Source organism: Cajanus cajan, chromosome 1 (assembly GCF_000230855.2).
Source record: "Cajanus cajan strain Asha chromosome 1, NIPB_CcT2T_4, whole genome shotgun sequence".
NCBI lineage: Eukaryota > Viridiplantae > Streptophyta > Magnoliopsida > Fabales > Fabaceae > Cajanus > Cajanus cajan.
In genome coordinates this window covers 80,509,936-80,529,951 of record NC_138517.1, presented here as the reverse complement: position 1 = coordinate 80,529,951, position 20,016 = coordinate 80,509,936, and the positions used below count along the sequence as shown (strand labels likewise).

General features: G+C 30.3%; 3 protein-coding genes across 3 annotated transcripts; all 3 read right to left on the bottom strand.

Moving 5' to 3' along the window:
• Nucleotides 1–1,770: 1,770 nt before the first annotated feature.
• Nucleotides 1,771–4,308, bottom strand: LOC109804594 (uncharacterized). Its single transcript, XM_020366450.3, has 3 exons — nucleotides 4,049–4,308; nucleotides 3,279–3,309; nucleotides 1,771–3,076 (listed from the first exon to the last, which is right to left on the bottom strand). The coding sequence occupies exon 3, from the start codon at nucleotides 3,054–3,056 to the stop codon at nucleotides 1,968–1,970; it is 1,089 nt and encodes a 362-aa protein (XP_020222039.1). The 5' UTR covers nucleotides 3,057–3,076; nucleotides 3,279–3,309; nucleotides 4,049–4,308; the 3' UTR covers nucleotides 1,771–1,967.
• A 5,930-nt stretch (nucleotides 4,309–10,238) lies between these two features.
• LOC109804591 (aspartyl protease family protein At5g10770) lies at nucleotides 10,239–12,343 on the bottom strand. The gene is made up of 2 exons (XM_083064152.1): nucleotides 12,125–12,343; nucleotides 10,239–11,831 (listed from the first exon to the last, which is right to left on the bottom strand). Exons 1-2 carry the CDS (start codon nucleotides 12,195–12,197, stop codon nucleotides 10,510–10,512), a joined length of 1,395 nt encoding a protein of 464 aa, XP_082920278.1. The 5' UTR covers nucleotides 12,198–12,343; the 3' UTR covers nucleotides 10,239–10,509.
• Nucleotides 12,344–14,790: 2,447 nt separating this feature from the next.
• LOC109804565 (uncharacterized) lies at nucleotides 14,791–17,675 on the bottom strand. The gene is made up of 4 exons (XM_020366419.2): nucleotides 17,350–17,675; nucleotides 17,135–17,270; nucleotides 16,873–17,040; nucleotides 14,791–15,835 (listed from the first exon to the last, which is right to left on the bottom strand). Exons 1-4 carry the CDS (start codon nucleotides 17,535–17,537, stop codon nucleotides 14,909–14,911), a joined length of 1,419 nt encoding a protein of 472 aa, XP_020222008.1. The 5' UTR covers nucleotides 17,538–17,675; the 3' UTR covers nucleotides 14,791–14,908.
• Nucleotides 17,676–20,016: the final 2,341 nt, after the last annotated feature.

The window sequence follows — 20,016 nt, the reverse complement described above, 5'->3', positions numbered from 1 at the left end:
ATCTTTTACTGCATTCCATTGGTCACATCTACCTTTTGGTAACTTGTGCTGCATACTGTTGCTAGAGACTCCTGGATATCTCTGGGTGTCTTTTCCATGATTGGATTAAGCTGAGAAGGAGTTAATGCATCATTTGTAGCTTGCATACGGGAAAAATTTAGATACATTACTATAGATATTGTTGGTGGTGTTTTTTAATCAGGACTAAAGTTTTATCTTAATAACATACGTTAACATTTAATAGAATTATTTATTAGACATTATTAAGGTAAAACTTCAATTCTAATTGCAAAATAATATTAACAATACTTTTGGTACTATATAAGTTTGTACCTAGCAAATACTCTATTGCAGAGTGAAACAAAGAGGGTGAGTGAGGATCTTCGAAATGCTTAATTTTTTATTAATTAACACTTTATAGGTCAAAGGGGAAGACTAGGACTTGGGAGAGAGGTAGAATAAAGGGTATCAATACTGGATGGAGGGTGAGTATATGATCAAATCCTCTCAAGCGGAGTGCATCTGTGCTTGCCCTTCATGAATTAAATTGGGATGTAGGCAGTGAAAGGATTTTCAAGGCAACACTGGAGGCAGGATTTAAGTTTGATAACATGGACTAGGTGTTGGAGTGGTTGAAATCAAATTACAAGGAGAGAAAAATTATATAAAACGACCCATTCTGATTTATTTTAGAAACATCTATATATATTTACCAAAAAGAAAAGAAACATCGATATATAGTGGCAGAGATATGGGCAGAAAAAGAAAAGTAGGTGTCGATGATTTAGTCTATGCAAATATAACGATTTCTATTTTTAATTCCTGTATGTTTTTATGATACTGTAATATTCAATTTCAAATGTTTTAATTTATTTTTTTTGTATCATTTCGTAACAAAAATGTTTACATGGCTCCATCTGTCGTTGCCAGATGTATTTTTGCAATGTGGCATCGTGATGTGACAATGTCTGATGCAGTCATATAAGTGATAAGTGTTTTCAGAAACAAAAAAGATATAGGAATTAAAAACAGATATGGTTATATTTGGGAGGATTTCCAACATATTTAAGAAAAAAAAACTAGAAATTGGTTGTATTCAGACATTCAGTTGTAGAAAAAGTACAAATTATGAAATTGACTTATTATTTCTTCATGATTTGAGCGTCAAATCAAACTTGTTTATATAAATATTACTTAAAATCAAGCTCAAAAGTCAAAAGTTAAACTTTGATTCAATCGCAACCCGTGACTGGAACCATAGTCTTGTGTTTCGTTGTAGTTGGACAAGAACCGCAACCTGAGTGCTGCTTCAAGGATTCTCTGGATGGCACTAATAACTGTTATGGTAAAATAATATGTTGAAAAGGGTTCCAATAATACTTAACTAATTTAGACTAATTATTTGCTAGTGGATCCAAGGTCAATAAGTTCTCATGCCTAGTTAAGAAATTCATCAATCTATTTATTGTTGATTCCTGTTAACGAGTTCAGTTTTTATGACAAAATACCTGTAGGACACCAAGATGAAAAATGTTGAAACAGTATCGTGAAAATGTGGTTGTTTCATATTGAATGAGGTGAGAAAGACATAAAATCCACTTGTATTTTCCCAGAAATATCAGGATTAAATTAAACTTGGCTACATGTTCCTGAAGTTCTCTAGGAATCAAAAGCTCCATGTTACTTCTTTTCCAATGAAATTGCTTTCTCCAATTTTTATAACTACGTCTGATATACAAAGTTGGTCAAGGCATTGAATGCAAGCATATGTGAAATGAACGTACATTTACATTCACTGCTATTTAAATTGGCACCTCTTCCCAAAATACATTCGAATAAAAAAATTGTGATCAGAAAAATTCACATGCATTGAAGATGTGAAAAATATAGTAGTGGAGTATAAATGACAAATTTATCTATGATTTATCCATTATAAATAAAATTCACCTTAAGTATGTGTTTAACCTTTATGCATGGTGCTCTTTCTCGGGGCTGGTTCCTTCACTTTCTTCTTCCACATTCTCTACAATTTGTTTCAGAATGTTCTCTTCCTCTGTCTCAAGCTTTTGCATACATTGTTCAAAAGCAGACACCAACTCTGGACTAAATATAGAATCCTCGCCGGATTCACTTGCATTCTCAATGTCCATTATAGAATAACTGCCAAATTTTGGGGTGACATAGGATCCCGGAGAGTATATTCCACCTGCAGGGAGCCATTCTCTAAGACTAGCAATGGCTGGATATTCAACAGCGGATGGTATCCTAAGTGATTCTAGTCTCTTTGCCACAGCTTTTCTCTTAATTCCCTTCTCAGTGGTGCTTGTTTTGTGACTCTGAACCACTTCGTCATTTTTAATACCTGGACTTGATATGTGGCTTTTAGGACTTGGAATTGGAGCTATTGTGCTGCTTTCTGATGATGCACTCAAGTTGTTGGTCTCCTTCACTATTTTTCTTTCTTCCAATGAATAGTTTTTGTTTAAGCATGATGATTGCATCTTCTTGATGGCAGATTCCTTATCCTGAAGGTTCATGTTAGTTCCTGAACCAACATCTTGTTCCGTTGTTAACCATATTTTATCAACCATATCATCATATTCCTCAACTGTGTGAAAACTCCTACAACGCGCAGCACCCTTAGACTTTGAGTCATGTCTATCTTCAAAACCCGATGAATTCTCTTGATCAAGAGAGTGCACAATATGCTGTGGAAACTGGTGCCAACTTTTGGACCTGTTCTTTTTATCACTCTCAATTTGTTTCCCTTCTCCTTGAACTAGTCTTGCTGATGGTTTCAACTTCTCAGTAGTTTGAGAATTGGCAGGCTCAATAGCTAGTTTTGAGGATGTATTAGAACTTAAACTACCGGAGTGTAGTTTGTTGGATACTGTGTTGGCTGCACAGACAAGAGCAAGGTACTGGTCACTGCCACCGGTTGAGATGATTAGATCTTCCAACAATGGAATGCCATTACTTGTTCTCTTTGATCTCCTCTTTCTCTCTTCATGGAAACTAATTGATCTGGTTATGACTTTTGAAGACATGCACCCCATGGTGTGTAGATATGGCACACCTGACAAGGATGAGAAAAGATAGAAGCGACAAGAGTGACACTAATCACTTATCTGACATAAAAAATGGAGATTCAGCAAATGGAAACAAATTCCTAGGGAACATGACACATGACTTGTTTCAATGGCATATATTTAGACAAAGAATGTAAGAAGAAAATAAGCAAACTCTAGAGTTTAGAGGATTACATATGAAATCCTTACCAATAGTTGGTGCCCAACCTCAAGGCTGCACCTACAAAATATACAGAATGGGGTCACAGAAGTGTTTAATCTATGGATACAGTAAAGCAGAATCCTTTTAGGCTTTGGCCTTTGATAATACACGCAATGGTATGAACCTGAAAAGAGAAACTTTTAAGAAGAAATTGAAATCCAGCATGGCACTTTTAGGCATCAAGACTTTTCACTTTTCAGCTATGAAAAGCAAAGTCCAGCGATACACTTGGACACATCTTTATTACCTGATATTTTATCATCTCAATTGACTAGGTTTATAATGGACAGACCCTGAAGCCTAAAATTTAAAAACTGACTTTTTGATCATTCACTGTAACATAATGTTGGAAGTTGGAATTATGCTCTACAGTAGTGGGGGCAGGTAATGTTTATTTAGACTGAACAAGTGGAGCCAGATTTCAAATTGTTAATTTGAGATCTGAGAATTGTTTGTGAATTTGCAATGACATAGACCAAGGTGGAGAATCATTAATGATCATTCTTTATTTAAGGTCTACAAAGTGCTATGATACTATCTACTCATGTCTTGCCATGTATGCATAAAGTTATGCTCATTGCACAATGCTCAATGTTGGCTGCATTTTCAATCCGGGTTTTGCGCAAAAAATGACTTGCTCCATATAAAAAGGCCAAGCATAGATTAACAATATGCACAGCTTTTCTGGCAACATCACTGACCATGATCATAACAAAGATACAAAGAATGTGCTCATGTGTCACATATATCAACTTACTTGGTTTACACTGGATTTGGATGTATCACTTGCTCATCTTCAGTTCTGGCTCTGATTGTGCTTCCTCATTGCATTTTATTCAAGTTTTGGACTTTCGAGAGGGTCAGCATAAGGAGGCTGCAACTGCAAGAGACATATCATTTGACAATCAAATATTGATCTACCCCACTATTAATTTAAAATTATAAGTTTGAATTTTGCACCTAAACTTATATTAAATAATGGTACCATAGTCTTTGTACACTGCCACGAAGAATGGCCAATGAAATGTGTCCTATTGCAACCCTATCAAATGCATGTTACATCAATGGAGAAAAATGAATTGGACAGCAAAGTATGGGTCCCTCAGAGACCCTGAAGGCCCAAGTAAACTAATTCATGTTCATATGTGATTATAATTACTAGTTAAATTGACTTGTGTTTGGATGTTATGCTACGGTTATTACATCATTTTTTTCCTACCACGGTATCTGCGAGCCCACTAGTAAGAAACTTGATGAGTTTTTGCACATAATGGGGATCAAATATAAATTATCCACTAAATAGACTGTCTATGTAATATGTGAGAGCAAGGTATTTAATCACTAGGCCAGTCCATCGAATTAATTGTTATCTCATATAAAAAAAGCTATTTCAATGACATAAAAACAATAAAAAGGCTTTTGTAATTAGAATATCTCCATCTTTCGGTTGAATGCATTGAGGAATGAGCATGCTTTTATGCAACAATAAGGTTGGTGGCTTGTGACTTAGAGATGACAGGTTAAGATCTTGAAAAAAATTTCACAAAAAAAATATCTTGAAAAAAGTCTATTCCCTTGTGTGATAAGATTGTGTATGTAGTTGAGACTTCACCAGTTTGTGAGATTTTCAAACGAAAAGTTATATCCTTTTACGAAAATACGCATCTATTAATAAAATGGAATGACTATGAAAAATTGTTTCTTTTTTTTTTCTTCATGAAAGTATATGTTCTTTTATGAAAAGATATAAGTATGAAAGGATATATTATTTTACAAAAATGTATTTTATTTTATTAAATATGTGTCTTTTTCCCAAAAGTTACAAGATGTGATTCTTTACATATATATGTTTTGAGATTTACAGAATCATAAGAACAAACAAATACTTATTCTTTGCATTTAAATTACTCTCTTTCTTCCATTATGCAAAAAATGTATAATTTTGTAAACTATCATTACCATATTTCTTTTGATGCATTGCGATGAATCAAATAGAATGGTGGAATTGATCAAAGTTATAAGTTGTGTGTAGACATAAAAGTTAAACTTGAAAAAACATCTCTCATCTCTGTTCACATAACAAGTCACATTAAGAAGAATAGAAAAGGAAAAACACACATATACATACAATAATTATATAGACTTTTTGCAACTACGTCACTGATTTTTTGGTTGATCCCCACCACGTTAGTTTCTGGTTAACGTTGCAAACATTATAGTTTCAGGGGAATTTTCATAGGAACTCCTCACTCGTAGATGGGCCCAGGTTATATATAAGAGGAAAAGTTGAACAGATTCTTTAACATTACGTCCTCCTATTGTACAAACATGCATATTTTCATGTATTCAAATGAAAAAGCATGAGTGTGAGTAAATTAAGTTGAACGTACATTTAGCTTTTTCAAATGGTAAAATAAACATGCACATATTCTATTACATAATCTTTAACGAATTTATTCCCTACATAGATTTAAAGGAAATTCAAACATTTTAACACGTATTGAGGTAAATCTTATTCAAGAACAATGATTAAATATTTTTTTTACTTTGAGTCTCGAGAGAGACTTCTTAGCAACAATAGATGGTTGAAAATATTTCCATGCAATGCATAAAGTTGGCACATCACATGACTTGTAGTGATGTGATTTTTCAATGTTCTTGTGTTTAAAGAATATTTCCATACCTAACTTGGGCACAGAGACAATTCAAATGTACCTACATGATTTCCGTACAATCATGTTTGTATTGAAGTTGGACACTGTCAATACAAGAAATTAAATATCTAGTTTGTCTGAACAAAAATATAAGTTCAAATGGCACATAAACCTGTCGAAATTTTGGGCTATCATAGGTGTATCCATAATTTGGTTAAAGTCAGAACAAGACATTTCAGAAAATATAAAACTTGTTTGGATACAAATCTTTAGGTGAATCTCATGATCATGGTATCTTGGATTATCTAATTTTTCTGTTATTTTATGAAATTTAAGCACATATTAGATAAAACTCAAGACATTTGTACAATTTTGTGGGATTGTGCACATGCAAGAATATATCAAATTGAGATATTTTAGGGAGAAAGCTAAACAGTGGCTTAAATCTCTACCATATGGAACTGTTTACTGTCTTAACTTGGGAAGAGCTAATAGTGAAGTTTGTGGACAAATATTGTTCAGTTTTAATCCCTTTAAATATGTAATATATTGATATTATTTTGGTTCTTCTCAACTCTAAAGCATATGACACCATTGGGTTACATGAACCAGAAATTTAAATGTGAATTCATTAATCACATTATCTTTAATGTAATGAAGTTAATTAATATAAGAGAACACTGTCTCGGAGATTTTTCCACATCGATTGAAATCTCATTTTACATTTGTTTAGAAACCAATGTTATTTCTGTCTATATAAAAAAAAAAAAAAGATAATTTTTTAAAACCTTACATTAGATTTATCTTACTTATAATAAAATAAATAATTTTTTCATCAATTTTTCATGTAATAATTATTTTTTTTAATGTATTTTACATGCAATAATTTCTTCTTTTAAAAATAATATTAGGTAATAAATTATTTATGAATTTTAATAATATCACTTTTTTAAGGAATGTAATGTCACTTTAATTATTTTTACAATATTTTCATATTTAATTTGAATTGCTCAATATAAATAAATAATGTGAATATTATAAAATATTTAAATGCAAATTCAATATAAAATTATATGTGACAAAATTATCATTAATTAAAATGTATAAAGTGTTTAGAAATTTATTTAAAAACTAACATTAACATCAACTTTAATTTTTTTATACTTTATATTTTGTTTTTATTAAACTTTTCCTATAAACAGTGTAATGAATAGATAAACATCGATAAGCAACATCAAATTGGAATGGATAAATTAATAACCATAAAATAATAAATAGAGTTATTTCAAAAAAGTAAAATCACAAAGTCTTTTATTTAAATGTAATATATATATATATATAGAGGAGGGTTCAAACGACACCGTGTAACTTTAACTAAGTGTTATACCGGTATCGTTTGAACCTTCCTCAATATATATATAGATAAATATATAGATAGATATCTATTATATAACATATATTTTTTTTTGTCCAAACTTATATAAAATTTCTGTTTTATCCGATAAAATATTTTAGAGCGGTTAAAAAAATATTTTAGTTTAATATTATATGTTTGCTTTTTATTACTTTCAAAATGGTTAAAAAAAATGTCTTTAATATCTGACATTATCCATAGAAGGATTCAATGAAAGCTAAAAGTTCACACAATTCATCTATGAACGTGATCGGGACACAAATATCATAAACAAATCAACAACATTGATATGCTTATGATAGATGGAGAGATTAGTTTTTTTCATTTATTATACAATATAGTTTATATTATATTTTACTAACATATTTTAAAATATCAAGAGTCACGTTAAGAAAAAACCACAACATTTTGATAAAAATAATGAATATCAACGTACCAACGTTACTTAAAAGAAAAATCTCAATATATGAATGAAAGTAATTATACATTTTTTTTATCTTATATTCAAATGAATTATAACTTACTCGTAAAAAAATGAATTATAACTTTATATTTAATTTATCAAATTTTTATAACAAAATATATACTTATGATAGTATTAATTATTAATCAATAAAATATATATAATTTTCTTATTTGATGTTTCAAATTATATTTAATTCACCAATTTCATCAAAATAATATTTTCATTATCACATTATTGAGTGTTGAATAATGCATAAATCTTATATTACATGATGTTGCAATATATGATTTTAACACATTCACACATGATGTATGTGAATTAATCAATTCATTATCAAAAATTCGGTATAAAAGATAACATTATTTAATAATTCTCGATAATATTATATACATTAATTATGTAAACTCATTATTATATACATTAATTCATAAATGATAATAATTAATTATTATTATTATTATAAAATAAACATAAAAATAATTTTAAAATTGAAATAAAATACACTTTAAAGCGTCAAACTATCATGATATAAATAAGGTTTCATATCAATAAAATAAGAAAAGAAATAATAATTTTTAAAAACACACATATATTTTAATTGTTGAAAGACCTTTTAGTTGATAAACAAAAAGTAAAATCATGAAAGCTTAGATCTAAAGCGAATAATATCTCTCAACTATAAAGTTGTGTGTAAAATAACCTAATAAAAATAATAAAGTTATAATCCTCTCCTCTAGATATAAATATTCTCCGGACAAATATCAATAACATAACTCTAATAAAAACTAATAAAAAAATAAATTATTTTTATTATATAAAATATTAGAAGTGACAAAATAAGCTTACCTATTCGTTTTAACCCAAAGTAGACAACACCATGTCATAAATATGTCAATTAATTTCAACACTACAGTATAAAACTAATAAATTACAATTTTTTTTATATCAGGTTAAAATTAATTAAGGATTGACATAACAATGACAAAAACAATGGAATTATGGAACAATGGTGTTACTTAATAGGGATGACAAATAAACTCATAGCTATGGGTAATACTCAAAACCAGTGTTTAAAAACCTGGATTGGACTGGCTGGTTGGACAGGTTGAACCGGGAACCGGTGGTCTAGCCGGTCCAAATCTTAAGTTGGATCGGTTATGTATTTGACTCATTTCAAACCGGATTGAACCGGTCAATTTTCCGGTTCGACTAGTGAACTGGTGAGTCAAACCGGTTCAACCATAAATTTTTTTATTTTTTTAAAGGACCACAAACCACAAAAATAACAATGAGAATTGAATTTGTTAATGAAAAAGCAAAGAGTCTTATTAAGCATAAGAATAACTACTTATTCTAATATATTTGTCTATAATATATACAACTTAAATAACTTTTATAATATATATTAATTCTAAATTATATATTTAATAATATAATATCAATGTAGATATTACATATATTATTTTGTAATATCAATTGTAAGCATATTATATATATACATATTATTTATATTTTTAATTTGTATTAATATACAGTTTAACATGTAATTTTTTATGTATTTCTTTATACAAAATAAAAATAAAGATAATTTTAAATAAGATAAAAACTAAAATTTAAAATAAAATATGAATTTATTAAAATTTATAAAGATAAATATATTTTACATGAATTTTTTTTAAAAAATTAATAAAAACTGAATCATGTGGTTCAATTAGTGACCCAGTACCCTAACCGACCGGTCCGGTTTTTAAAACTATGCCCAAAACCATCCCGACTTTGATGGGAAATACCTAGTTTGACCGGGTATAGATTCGGATACGAATACGGATAAAACCCGAAATATTAAACCAAGGATGTGTACATATTTACCCGTCTCCATCCTCATCCCTATCCTCATCCTCAGTTTAATATCCGTCCTTGATTTGATTATTTTAAAAAATTTTAATTTTTAAGAATTAGTGACTCTAAAAGTCTCTTAATTAAAATATGAGATAAACAAACAACTCAATTACCATTGTAATATAACACAAAGATAAGCTAAAAATAGTTTTTTTTGCAAAAAAATTAATTAATTTTTGAATTAATCACTTATATACTGTCAGTGTGTTTTTTACACCGACAATCAATCATTTTTTTAAATTATTTTATTTTATTTTTATTTTATTAAATAAGCAATTAATATAACACTATTAAAATATATGATTGATTATTAGTGTAAAAAAACTTTATACTAATAATATATAGATGATGATTAACTCTTAATTTTTTATAAATATAGTTATACTCGATACCCAACCAGAATGAAAATGAGACAAAAATCACATATTCATCAAATATTGGGAACGGATTTGAACCGCGGGTACCTTTACATGCCCCTTGCCATGCCTATTACCTAATAAAGCGTACCTTTACATGCACTATACAATGCTATGCGAGTATATTATTAACATTCAAAATAAAAATCTCCACTCTCAATCTAATACAATTGCAAGTTTCATGTGAGCATTTAATTGTCATTCCCCTTATTTGCTCACTAAGATACATACAGGATACAGCACATGTCTCTTAAGGCTGTCAGTATTGAAACATATATTTGCAAACAACATATTTGATAAAATGTATCATGCACTAGTCACTACCTTTGCGAGTTGCAACTGATTTCGCCAGGAAACAAGAACAACTGATCACTGACATCCACCAGCTGCAAATCCAATCCTAGAATTGGCAACATCATAAGCCACCTTGAATGTCTGTTGTTGATAATTCCCAATAATGGAAATGGAGCTAGAGCTAGCAGCAATGGCCAAACAAGTAACACCCTTCTCAATTTCAATAAGGGTGTTATGAGCCTTGAGTGCTAGGCCAGCACCCCCACGAAACACCATCTCAATCTCAGGCACTGTTGACATTCCCTTAACACTTCCCTTGAAGCAGGTATCCAATATGGAGAATCCTGGGGCCTGTGCATACTTTTTGGACATGATCACTACAAAAGACTTTTTCAGTGCATTATAGACGGGTTCAGGTAGCCTTGTGATTACTGTGCCAGAGTCTATTATGGTTGGCACATTGTAACTTGATGCAGCCACTCCAAGAGGCTTTCCTGCCACAGTGATGGTTGTCAAACCAACAAAGTATAAGCTTGGAATCTTTGGATTCTTCAACAAGGGAGTGAACTTGTATGGTGATGGTGATGATGTCAACGATGAGCCTCCAATGGACAAGAAACCTGATAGGGAAGAGTTGATTGCAGAGAAAGATGTGGGGAGGCAATAGGAGAAGGCATTGCCATATTTGTTGGATAATTGTGCAAACATGGAGAGCTTGTCATTGGCTAGACCTAAAATACCTGCTGCCCTTCCAAACAACCCTTGATTGTCCTGACCACAACCATACAGAAAACTTGATGGTGCCACTGATGGAGTCAAGGTTAGCACATCTTGACTCAAGAAACCAATTGAGAAAGAAGTGTCACCGTAGCTTGCTTTGTAGACACAAGCACCAGTTGCATTTGAGCAACTTGGAGCATTTAGTGTGGAGGCCCTGAGGGAGGAACACTGAGGGGATGAACATGGCAAGGTTTTGTAGGTCTTGGATGAGGAAGGAGCGAATATAGGGTCAACCTGCGCGTGGCAGTAAATGACACAAGGCTTGCACTGGAGCCAGGAGAGGGAGCTACCAGTGTCTACAATCATGCTAAAATACTTGACAGGGGTCCCAAGTCCTATTTTCACATAGTAATTGCCTGAACCAATTGACAAACCTGATTTCAAGGGTGTGTTCACAAGGTTTGGTCCCCCCAATTTATCAGAAGAGACAGTGGTGCCAGAGTTGCTGACACCTTCCTTGTTTGCTAATCTGGAATGAAGAGACTTGACACGCTCCTCATCTTTGGTGATAGTGTCAGAGAATGAAAATGGTGATGTGGAAGTCAGAGAGGAGTCAAGACCTTTAACATGGTACAAATTCAGCTGCATGCCCTCTTGCTTGTGCCTTGGATCATTATCTGCAAATTGTACTATTTGTTAATAACATACAAAATTACTTCAACAAATCCAGAATTTCTTCTAAATTTGAAAATGAAACTCAAGAAGATTGCTTTCTTTAATCAGATATCAGGTAATATTCTAGTAAATTAAAAAACAAAATAAGACAAAAGGCTGTGATATAAGAAAGGAAAGTAAATAGTATATTTTGGTTCCGGCAGCATCATACAATATAATCTCAAGAGGAAGCTATTGCTTCCTTCAAGTTAGAACTATTTGTAATTACTAATTAGCAGGCCCTTGAAATACATGCCTTGAAATTCCACAATACAGGATGCTATTGCAAGATGTGCAAAGAAAACTAGAAACCAAAAGAGGCTCATCATGTTCACCCCACTTGGTTGGTTTTGGAACAGCTTCTCACTCTTCCCTGAGTAGATATATGGTATACACTAGAGCTCTACTAGTAGCCAAACCGACACCTTTCCCTACCAATAAGACAAATGAAAAGATATCATAATAAGTAATTTGTAGTATAAGGCCAAAGTTCCAATAATTTTCCTTCATTATCTGCATTACAGTGAATGCTTTAAATGTACATGAGCTCACAGTTAGTGAAACGTGATGGAGTAACTAGCTCCGTGGTCCACTGTGACCGTTTCGTATTAATATTATTATCGGTGATAGACTAAAGTTGTTACAATATCTTAAATACTGAGTACCTAACACTACATGTCGTACATATATATCCTTTTTCAATAATAATGACATCATTAATCACATAATCCAAACAAGCAAAAAGTGAAGAGAAAAGTAACAATAACCATGCTTGCCGCAGATAAATTTCTACCTGAATCAATGAATGAATAAGGTAACATATGAAGAGGCCATAAACTGTTACCGACTTGTTCTGCTATATTATTACCATATCATAATATACACTTGTTGGCATGAGATGATACCATGCAAATGGCCTATACACTGCAGAAATATCAGCTAATAATTACCGAAGTGTGTCGGCAGAAGTTCATTTAATAAGTGTAGTTATAATTATCCGTAAATGAGAGGTAGAATTGGTAGGAGTGGACATCATGATTTGGCTTTCATGACTTTACAATAAGTGAAGAAAGAGAAATGCAACTGTAAGATGAGATGAGCTACATAACTATTAATCAATGAGAAAGCGTTGCATAGTTATAGTGACTAGTGGCTAGATTAAGAACAAACTACTTCCCTTGATTGTAAACCTACAACCTCGTTTTTTAGCTACATATATGCTTTATGACCATCAGGATTCAGGTGAGGTTTTTCTTTTTTGGGTTAAAAACTTCGGTTTTGCTACTTGCTGACGGTGCTATAATTGGACTTTCTTCTCTGATTTAAGAGAAAAATAAATAGCATTTATTATATAAAAGGGTAAGCAATTTTTCGTTTTTACTAAGGAGAACACTTGTCAAAGTTAACTTGGGTTGACAACTGACGTTTTTAAGAGGGGAAATGAACCGATAATAAGATAATAACACCTTCCAACATGTGTCTTCTTCTTTTTTTTTTTTTTTTTTTTTTTTCTAACTTAAATTCTCATTTGGGTTATTTAACAGAGTAACATCTGCAGGAACAGCTAGGTAGATGTACTCGCCTGTTTAGCATATGAAGTTCTTCTCAGCCCAATTCCTAGTTATTCGCCTTCATATTATAGTATACGAATTAATTACGAGTAAAATATAATCTCAGCACCAACCAAGAATACCCGAGGAATGCTAAGAATTCTTGTTATACGTCCGTTCTAAGTATCAACTCTATTTTCTAGATTATCGATATTGAATCAATCAAACAAATTTTTAATACCTGTTCCACTTTTGAAAGACCTCAAGCATACTGGCAGACAGTTTTTAATTAGAAATTTTAGAAATTTAAAAATTTTGAAATTTTAGAAATTTAAATTATTTTAATTTCAATTCTATCGTTTTTTAAATATTTTGTCTAAATAAGTTAATTTAAATTTTTTAAACTTTAATTTTTTTTAATATAATAATTTGATTTTCGATAAAATTGATTATATATATATATAAATTTTAAGATTAAATTTTATAAAAATAAATATTAGTCAATTTTAAATATTTATTAATTTTAAAAATTAATATTAAATAATATTTAATAATTTAAAAATATTTTAAATATTCAATAATTAAGAAATAAGAAGGAAAAATTTTTAAAAATTTCATATTCTTATTTTTTGAAGAGTTTAAAATTCTATTATTTTAAAAACTTTCATAAATACTCAAATTTTAATTTTTTTATAAATTTTTCATCCAAATAAAATATTTCATTCTAAGATATTTAAAATTCTATAAAAAAAAATACTTCATTTATATTCTCCAACCAAATCCATTCTTAACGTTAAAAAAACAATATTCTTATCATCAGTGTCCAATAGTCAATTTTATCTCGAAATCAAAGATTAAATATATCATTTTAGAATTATATGGGCCAGATATATATTTTTTAATCACATCATACATGCATTACCCAAATCCTAAACCAACATATAATTCGTTCGCTCTTGACAAAAGGACACCAAAACACACTAAATAAAACTTACAATACCGTCTCATAATACATAAATACCTTGAAATCAGAGAGAACACAAGAAATTTCGAATCATGTTTTCGAATATTAAACATTATCTAATTGAATATTAAACATTATGAAATAATACATTAATTGAATATTAAACAGGTTTTCGAATATGGATACACCGAAGGAAAGGTCCACCGAAGAAAACACAGCGACAGAAGGCCGGAGATGACTGAGATGTTTAATTACTCTTTATAGATTAATCAACTTTGCCTTCTAGGTTCTATAATTAAAAATATTCCATTTTAATCTTATACATACCATTTTTCTTTTCCTTGTCATAATTTTATAGGAATAAAGATAACTAAATTATAGGGGCTTGGGAAAAATAAAAACGGAATGTATAAAAACTAAAATGAAATACTTTTAAATATAAGGATTTAGTGATACAATTGGTGAAACTTTAGAAACAAGAGTTATTAAACTTATAAGTAAATTTGGTGATAAAACCAGGCAGCATTCATCGCCGAAATGCATTGCCTTCCCCACCAGACCTGCCTTGAGAATAATGTGTCCGACGACGAACACTCTCAGCTATTGATGTGCTCCCTCCTTCAGCAGCGCCATATACACTTTTCTGAGCAGTATCCAAGAAATTCTTGCCACCAGCTTTATTATTTTCGATTGCTTCCTGTGCATCAGACTCCTCAGCCTTCTTTATGCGTTTCCATCTCTGTTCTTCATGCAACTCGGCAGCCAATTGCATATGCCTAAGTTTAGCAGCCCGCTCTTCATCTGTAAGTTTAGGTGCCACATTTCTGCGCTTATAGTGTGATCCACGTTCATGTGAAGAGGCAGAATATCTATTAGAACTTGCTTCAGAAAATCTCCTGTCCCCACTTTTAGGGGCATCTACTTTGGACTGGCCCTCTGAAGCATATTTTTCTGACCTAGACATGTTATAATATCTGTCACCAGCATCTTCTTTATAGTCTTTGCCATTTCTTTGTCTCCATTGGTGACTGGGTGATCTTTCCCTGTATCTTTTGTCTTCATAGTTATTCTTCCTTCTTCTCTTTTCTCCATCACTTGATTCATGCCCTGAATCTGATCGAGCATTATGACGACTCCTGTCAGAGTCTACATTCCCAGTCTTTCTTTTTCTCCTGTCAGTAGTTTCATCTTCTGAATCAGACAGTTTTTTATACTTTGATTTTCTCCTTTCAGTGGTGTCATCTTCCGAATCAGACTGTTTTTTATGCTTTGATTTTCTCCTTTCAGTGGTGTCATCTTCTGAATCAGACTGTTTTTTATGCTTTGATTTTCTCCTTTCAGTAGTGTCATCTTCCGAATCAGACTGCTCTTTATGCTTGGATTTACTAGAACGGTGCTTCTTCCGCTTTTCCTTTTTATTGTGAGCCTTCTCTTTGCGTTCTGTTCCTTCAATCTAACAACATTACCAGGCATTATTAGGACAGGCCATTAATTAGAAACACCCAAAAAAATTTTTAATTTTGGTAAGTAAAACATAACAGTTACTTTTGTCATCCTATTCTTGAATGCAATTTAAAGATTCACTAAACAATCAGTGAACTAGAGAAAATAAAATTAAAAGCCAACATGTGAGTATGCAAAATGCAGCACAATTTTCAATTTCATAATTATGCACCATATCAGGCAGAAGCAAAAGTAGCCTTTAAAATTACATGAACACTCCTTAGGTAGCTGCTATGGGCACAGGGTTGCACACAAGGGTGGCAAAGTAATCCATTTATTTACAATTCTATCAATCCATTCCATCTATCATGCATTCATACTTAAATACAATACAAGCTAATCCATCTATTTTAGAAAACAAAAGAAAATGGATTAGAGGAGTTGGATTGTGGTAATTAATGGATGGTGAACAAATAGACCCCTCTATGCGTAGGTCATCAAGTAGACTTGGGTCGAGTTGTATGCACTTAGGTGTTTTATGATGTATCCTCTTCAATATCTATTTTGTTTTTCAATTGCTGGAACGTATAGGAAAAAAATAGGTGCATACAACCTGACCCAAGACTACAAGAGACCCTTGTGAGAGGGTCCCATGCGTTCTCTTCTCGTCTTCTTTCCTTTGCAAGTAGTTTGAGTAGTTAGATACACGTGTTGATGAGCTTTACAAGTTTCCAGACTTGAATTAAGCATTTTGTAAGAGAAAAATGGTCATTGATCCATTCATCAGAGACTTTTAATTATTACAGTTTATCAATATTCAATAGTTCTATCATTGTAGCACTCAATCAGATAAAAAAGAGAATGAATAGATCCCTCTCTTGCACAAGTCATTGTATAGTCTAGGGCTGAGTTGTATGCACTTAGGTATTTTATGATTATTTTTCAATCGAGTGAAAGTTGCACGGACACATACATTATGCGGCTGCTATGAGCATGGAGTTGCATACAAGGGTGGCAAAGTATTGAAAAATGAAGGAAATGACTAACCGATTTCTTGATCATAGCCATCTTGACAGGGTTGTTTTTGATCTTGGCAAGCGCCTCCTGCTCACGCTGGCGAATCATGAGCAGAGGGTCGGAATGGAGCTTCCTCCAAGCATCATTGGCAGATTGAGGCTTGTCTTCGAACAATGCTCCGGGCACACTTGCCCCTTCCTATATAGCACAGGCATTCAATCAACCATCGTAAATAAATCAATTCACACGAAACAAAAGCTTAAGACATAATAAAAAGAAAATGAAAAACAACCTTTGAAGCAGAGGATAAGGGCGGTTCCGTAGCATCGGATTTGGGGAACTGCTCAAGGGACTTGAATCCTTCGGAATTGGAAGACTTTCCAACGGACAACCCGGAATCGTAGAGAAATTCCAACCTCTCCTGGCGACTGCGATGAAAAGGAATCGATTAGGAACAGGAAACCCTAATTGAAGATTAGAGAATAGGGAAAAGGAGAAAATAGTTACGGAACGAGGCCAGCTTGCTCCTGAAGAAGGCGAAAGTCGTTGCGCTCTCGCTCTTCCTGAATCTGCTTGCGAAGCTCTTCCAACTTCTTCTGCTCGGCGTCATGCTTCTGCTCCGCCTTCCACACGTTCTCGATGTTTCTGAGGCTCCCCGTGTGCCATCCTTTCTTGTTCAAAAATTTGAGCGCCATTGCAGAGGAACTCAAAACCCTAACACCACAGTACCTTCAAAGGAAAGAAGATTACAACAACAAAACAAAACCGAATGAATCGATCCCTCTCTGCTCTCTCGAATCGCAGGGTCGCCTTATAGTTTTGGGATAACTATGCATTTAATATTATTCTTAAATCAATTTCACTTATAATGTTATAATACACAAAAAAAAACAAAAAGAGAGTAAGAATAATTTTTAGATAATTATAGTTGTAAGAATAATTTTTGAAAAATAATAAAAAGAAAAACAGCAGTTATAAAAACAAAATTGTTAACACTAAGTTTAATAAATTTCTTTATTTATAGTATAGATTAAATATAATATGATTATTAATTTGAATAATTTAATTTATTTTTAATATTATAATTTCATTAATTTTATTACTGCTTAAAAAAATTTATAAAAGGTTTTTAAATTTAAATGTTAACTATATACTAAAATAATACCGATAAATTTGTAAGTATATGTATTTAGAATATTGAAAATAATTAAAATTAAAGAGATTAAAATAAAAATAATCATATGATAAAATAAATTTATTTTAAATGATTAAATTTTTATTTAAGTTAAATTTATAAAATTTAAACTTTAATATATATATATATATCAAATTTTTGTCATTTTCACTTTAGTCTTTACAATTTTCTGATCTTATAATTTTATTATATTTTTTATCTCAATCTATCACTTATGTTATTGGTGACTTAAAATATTAAAATATTTTTTAAAATTATAAAAATTAAGAAAAATGATTTTAAATTTGAAAAATTAAAAATAAAATTAATTTAAATTTAAGGGATAAAAATATATTAAAATTTAATATTTATATATATAAATATTTAGAAAGAAATCGTTGAAAAGAAGTTTTAGAGGGATGAGAAATGAATAGAAAATAGTTATATTTTCATGATGTTGGGATTTTAAAAAAAAAAAAGTAAAAGAAAGTTAGATTTGTAGGTGTACTACTTGTGGATTTTTGAATAGGGAAAAAGAGAGTTATGGAAGGCACGAGTTTCTTTGAAACTGCAAATAGTATTTATTTATATATTAATTTATTACAAATTTTAGTTATATATAGCAAATAAATATTAGAAAAAAGTAAAAAGAAATATTAGAAAAAAGTAAAAAGAAAAAGACAACGTGGTTAAAGGTAGATAAATGATATATTTGCAATGTAATTTAAAAATAAAACAATCTTCATAAACTAGAATCAAAAAGTAGTTAAAGGTGAATGTATTCACTTTATAGTATAGATCTATTCCTTTCTATACCTACTTTATTCCCCAATATTGCTTAACTATTAATTTTTTTAGGTTTAATTATATATTTAGTCTTTATAATTTTATCAACCTTATTTTTTAGTTTCTATAACTAAAAATATTTTATTTTAATTTTTGTACATATTATTTTTATTTCTTTTTTAGTCTTTATAATTTTATCTTTTAGTTCTATAGAAATAGATGACATAAACTATAAAGAAACAAAAATATATGTATAAAAAAAGTTTATCAAGAAAAATAAAATAAAAAAGTTAACTATAAAATTAAAAGGTAAAAAAAATTATGAAATTATAGAGATTAAAAGAATAATTAAATTCTTTTTATTTTTCTTATATCTAATTTATATTTTATAAAATTTAATGTTTTGAAAAGGAAAATTTTAAATATATCTTAATATAATACTTAGAAATTAATGAATATATGTAAATTACACTTAAAAATGAATATTGATATAATGTCTAATGTCACTAGTACAATATTATGTAAATAAATAAATATATAGAATCTTCATATACAGTACGATAATGTTTTGTTAATTAATATTTTATAAAGAATATATTTTGGGAGGCTAAATTATTTTTTTATACCCATTGTTTTTTTAGTTTATTCAATTTAATCTCTTTATTATTAATATAATGCAATGTAGTCATTTCTATCCAATTAAGACTAATGAAGTTAACTTCTTATACATGTGTCATAATAATAAAAAAATGACACTATTTTTATATGTACAAAAATTTAACATTGTTAGTCTTTATTAGACAAAAAAGACTACAATACATTATTTTAGAAAATTAAAAAATTAAATTGAATTTTTAATAATAGGAGGACCAAATTGAATAAATAAATTTGATAGATTAAAAGACTAATTTAGCTTTTATTAGAAATTTTAAAAACTAGAAATTTATATATGAATATTAATATAATATACAGAAATAAATAAGTATATATAAATAAATTAAACTTGAGAAAAAAGCGATGTTATGAATATAATTTATACACAGAAATATAAATAAGTTAATAAAATATCACGGCATGTTCTCATAATAATAAAAAAATAAACAATCGCATTTTTTTTTTGTAAGATGTGAATGAAATGCTCAGTTGAGTTTTGAGAGAAGAATTGCAACATTTTGATAAATTCTAAAAGTTAAATCTTTGATTAGTAAATATGT

Bases quoted from the DNA above. Each gene is read 5' to 3' on its own strand.
- LOC109804594 (XM_020366450.3), bottom strand. From the start codon at position 3,056: ATGGGGTGCATGTCTTCAAAAGTCATAACCAGATCAATTAGTTTCCAT.
- LOC109804591 (XM_083064152.1), bottom strand. From the start codon at position 12,197: ATGATGAGCCTCTTTTGGTTTCTAGTTTTCTTTGCACATCTTGCAATA. The intron at 11,832-12,124 runs GCATGTATTTCA...TACAATTTGCAG, and splicing joins CTGTATTGTGGAATTTCAAG to ATAATGATCCAAGGCACAAG.
- LOC109804565 (XM_020366419.2), bottom strand. From the start codon at position 17,537: ATGGCGCTCAAATTTTTGAACAAGAAAGGATGGCACACGGGGAGCCTC. The intron at 17,041-17,134 runs GTTGTTTTTCAT...TGTGCTATATAG, and splicing joins CCTTATCCTCTGCTTCAAAG to GAAGGGGCAAGTGTGCCCGG. The intron at 15,836-16,872 runs GTTAGTCATTTC...TAATGTTGTTAG, and splicing joins TGGCTATGATCAAGAAATCG to ATTGAAGGAACAGAACGCAA.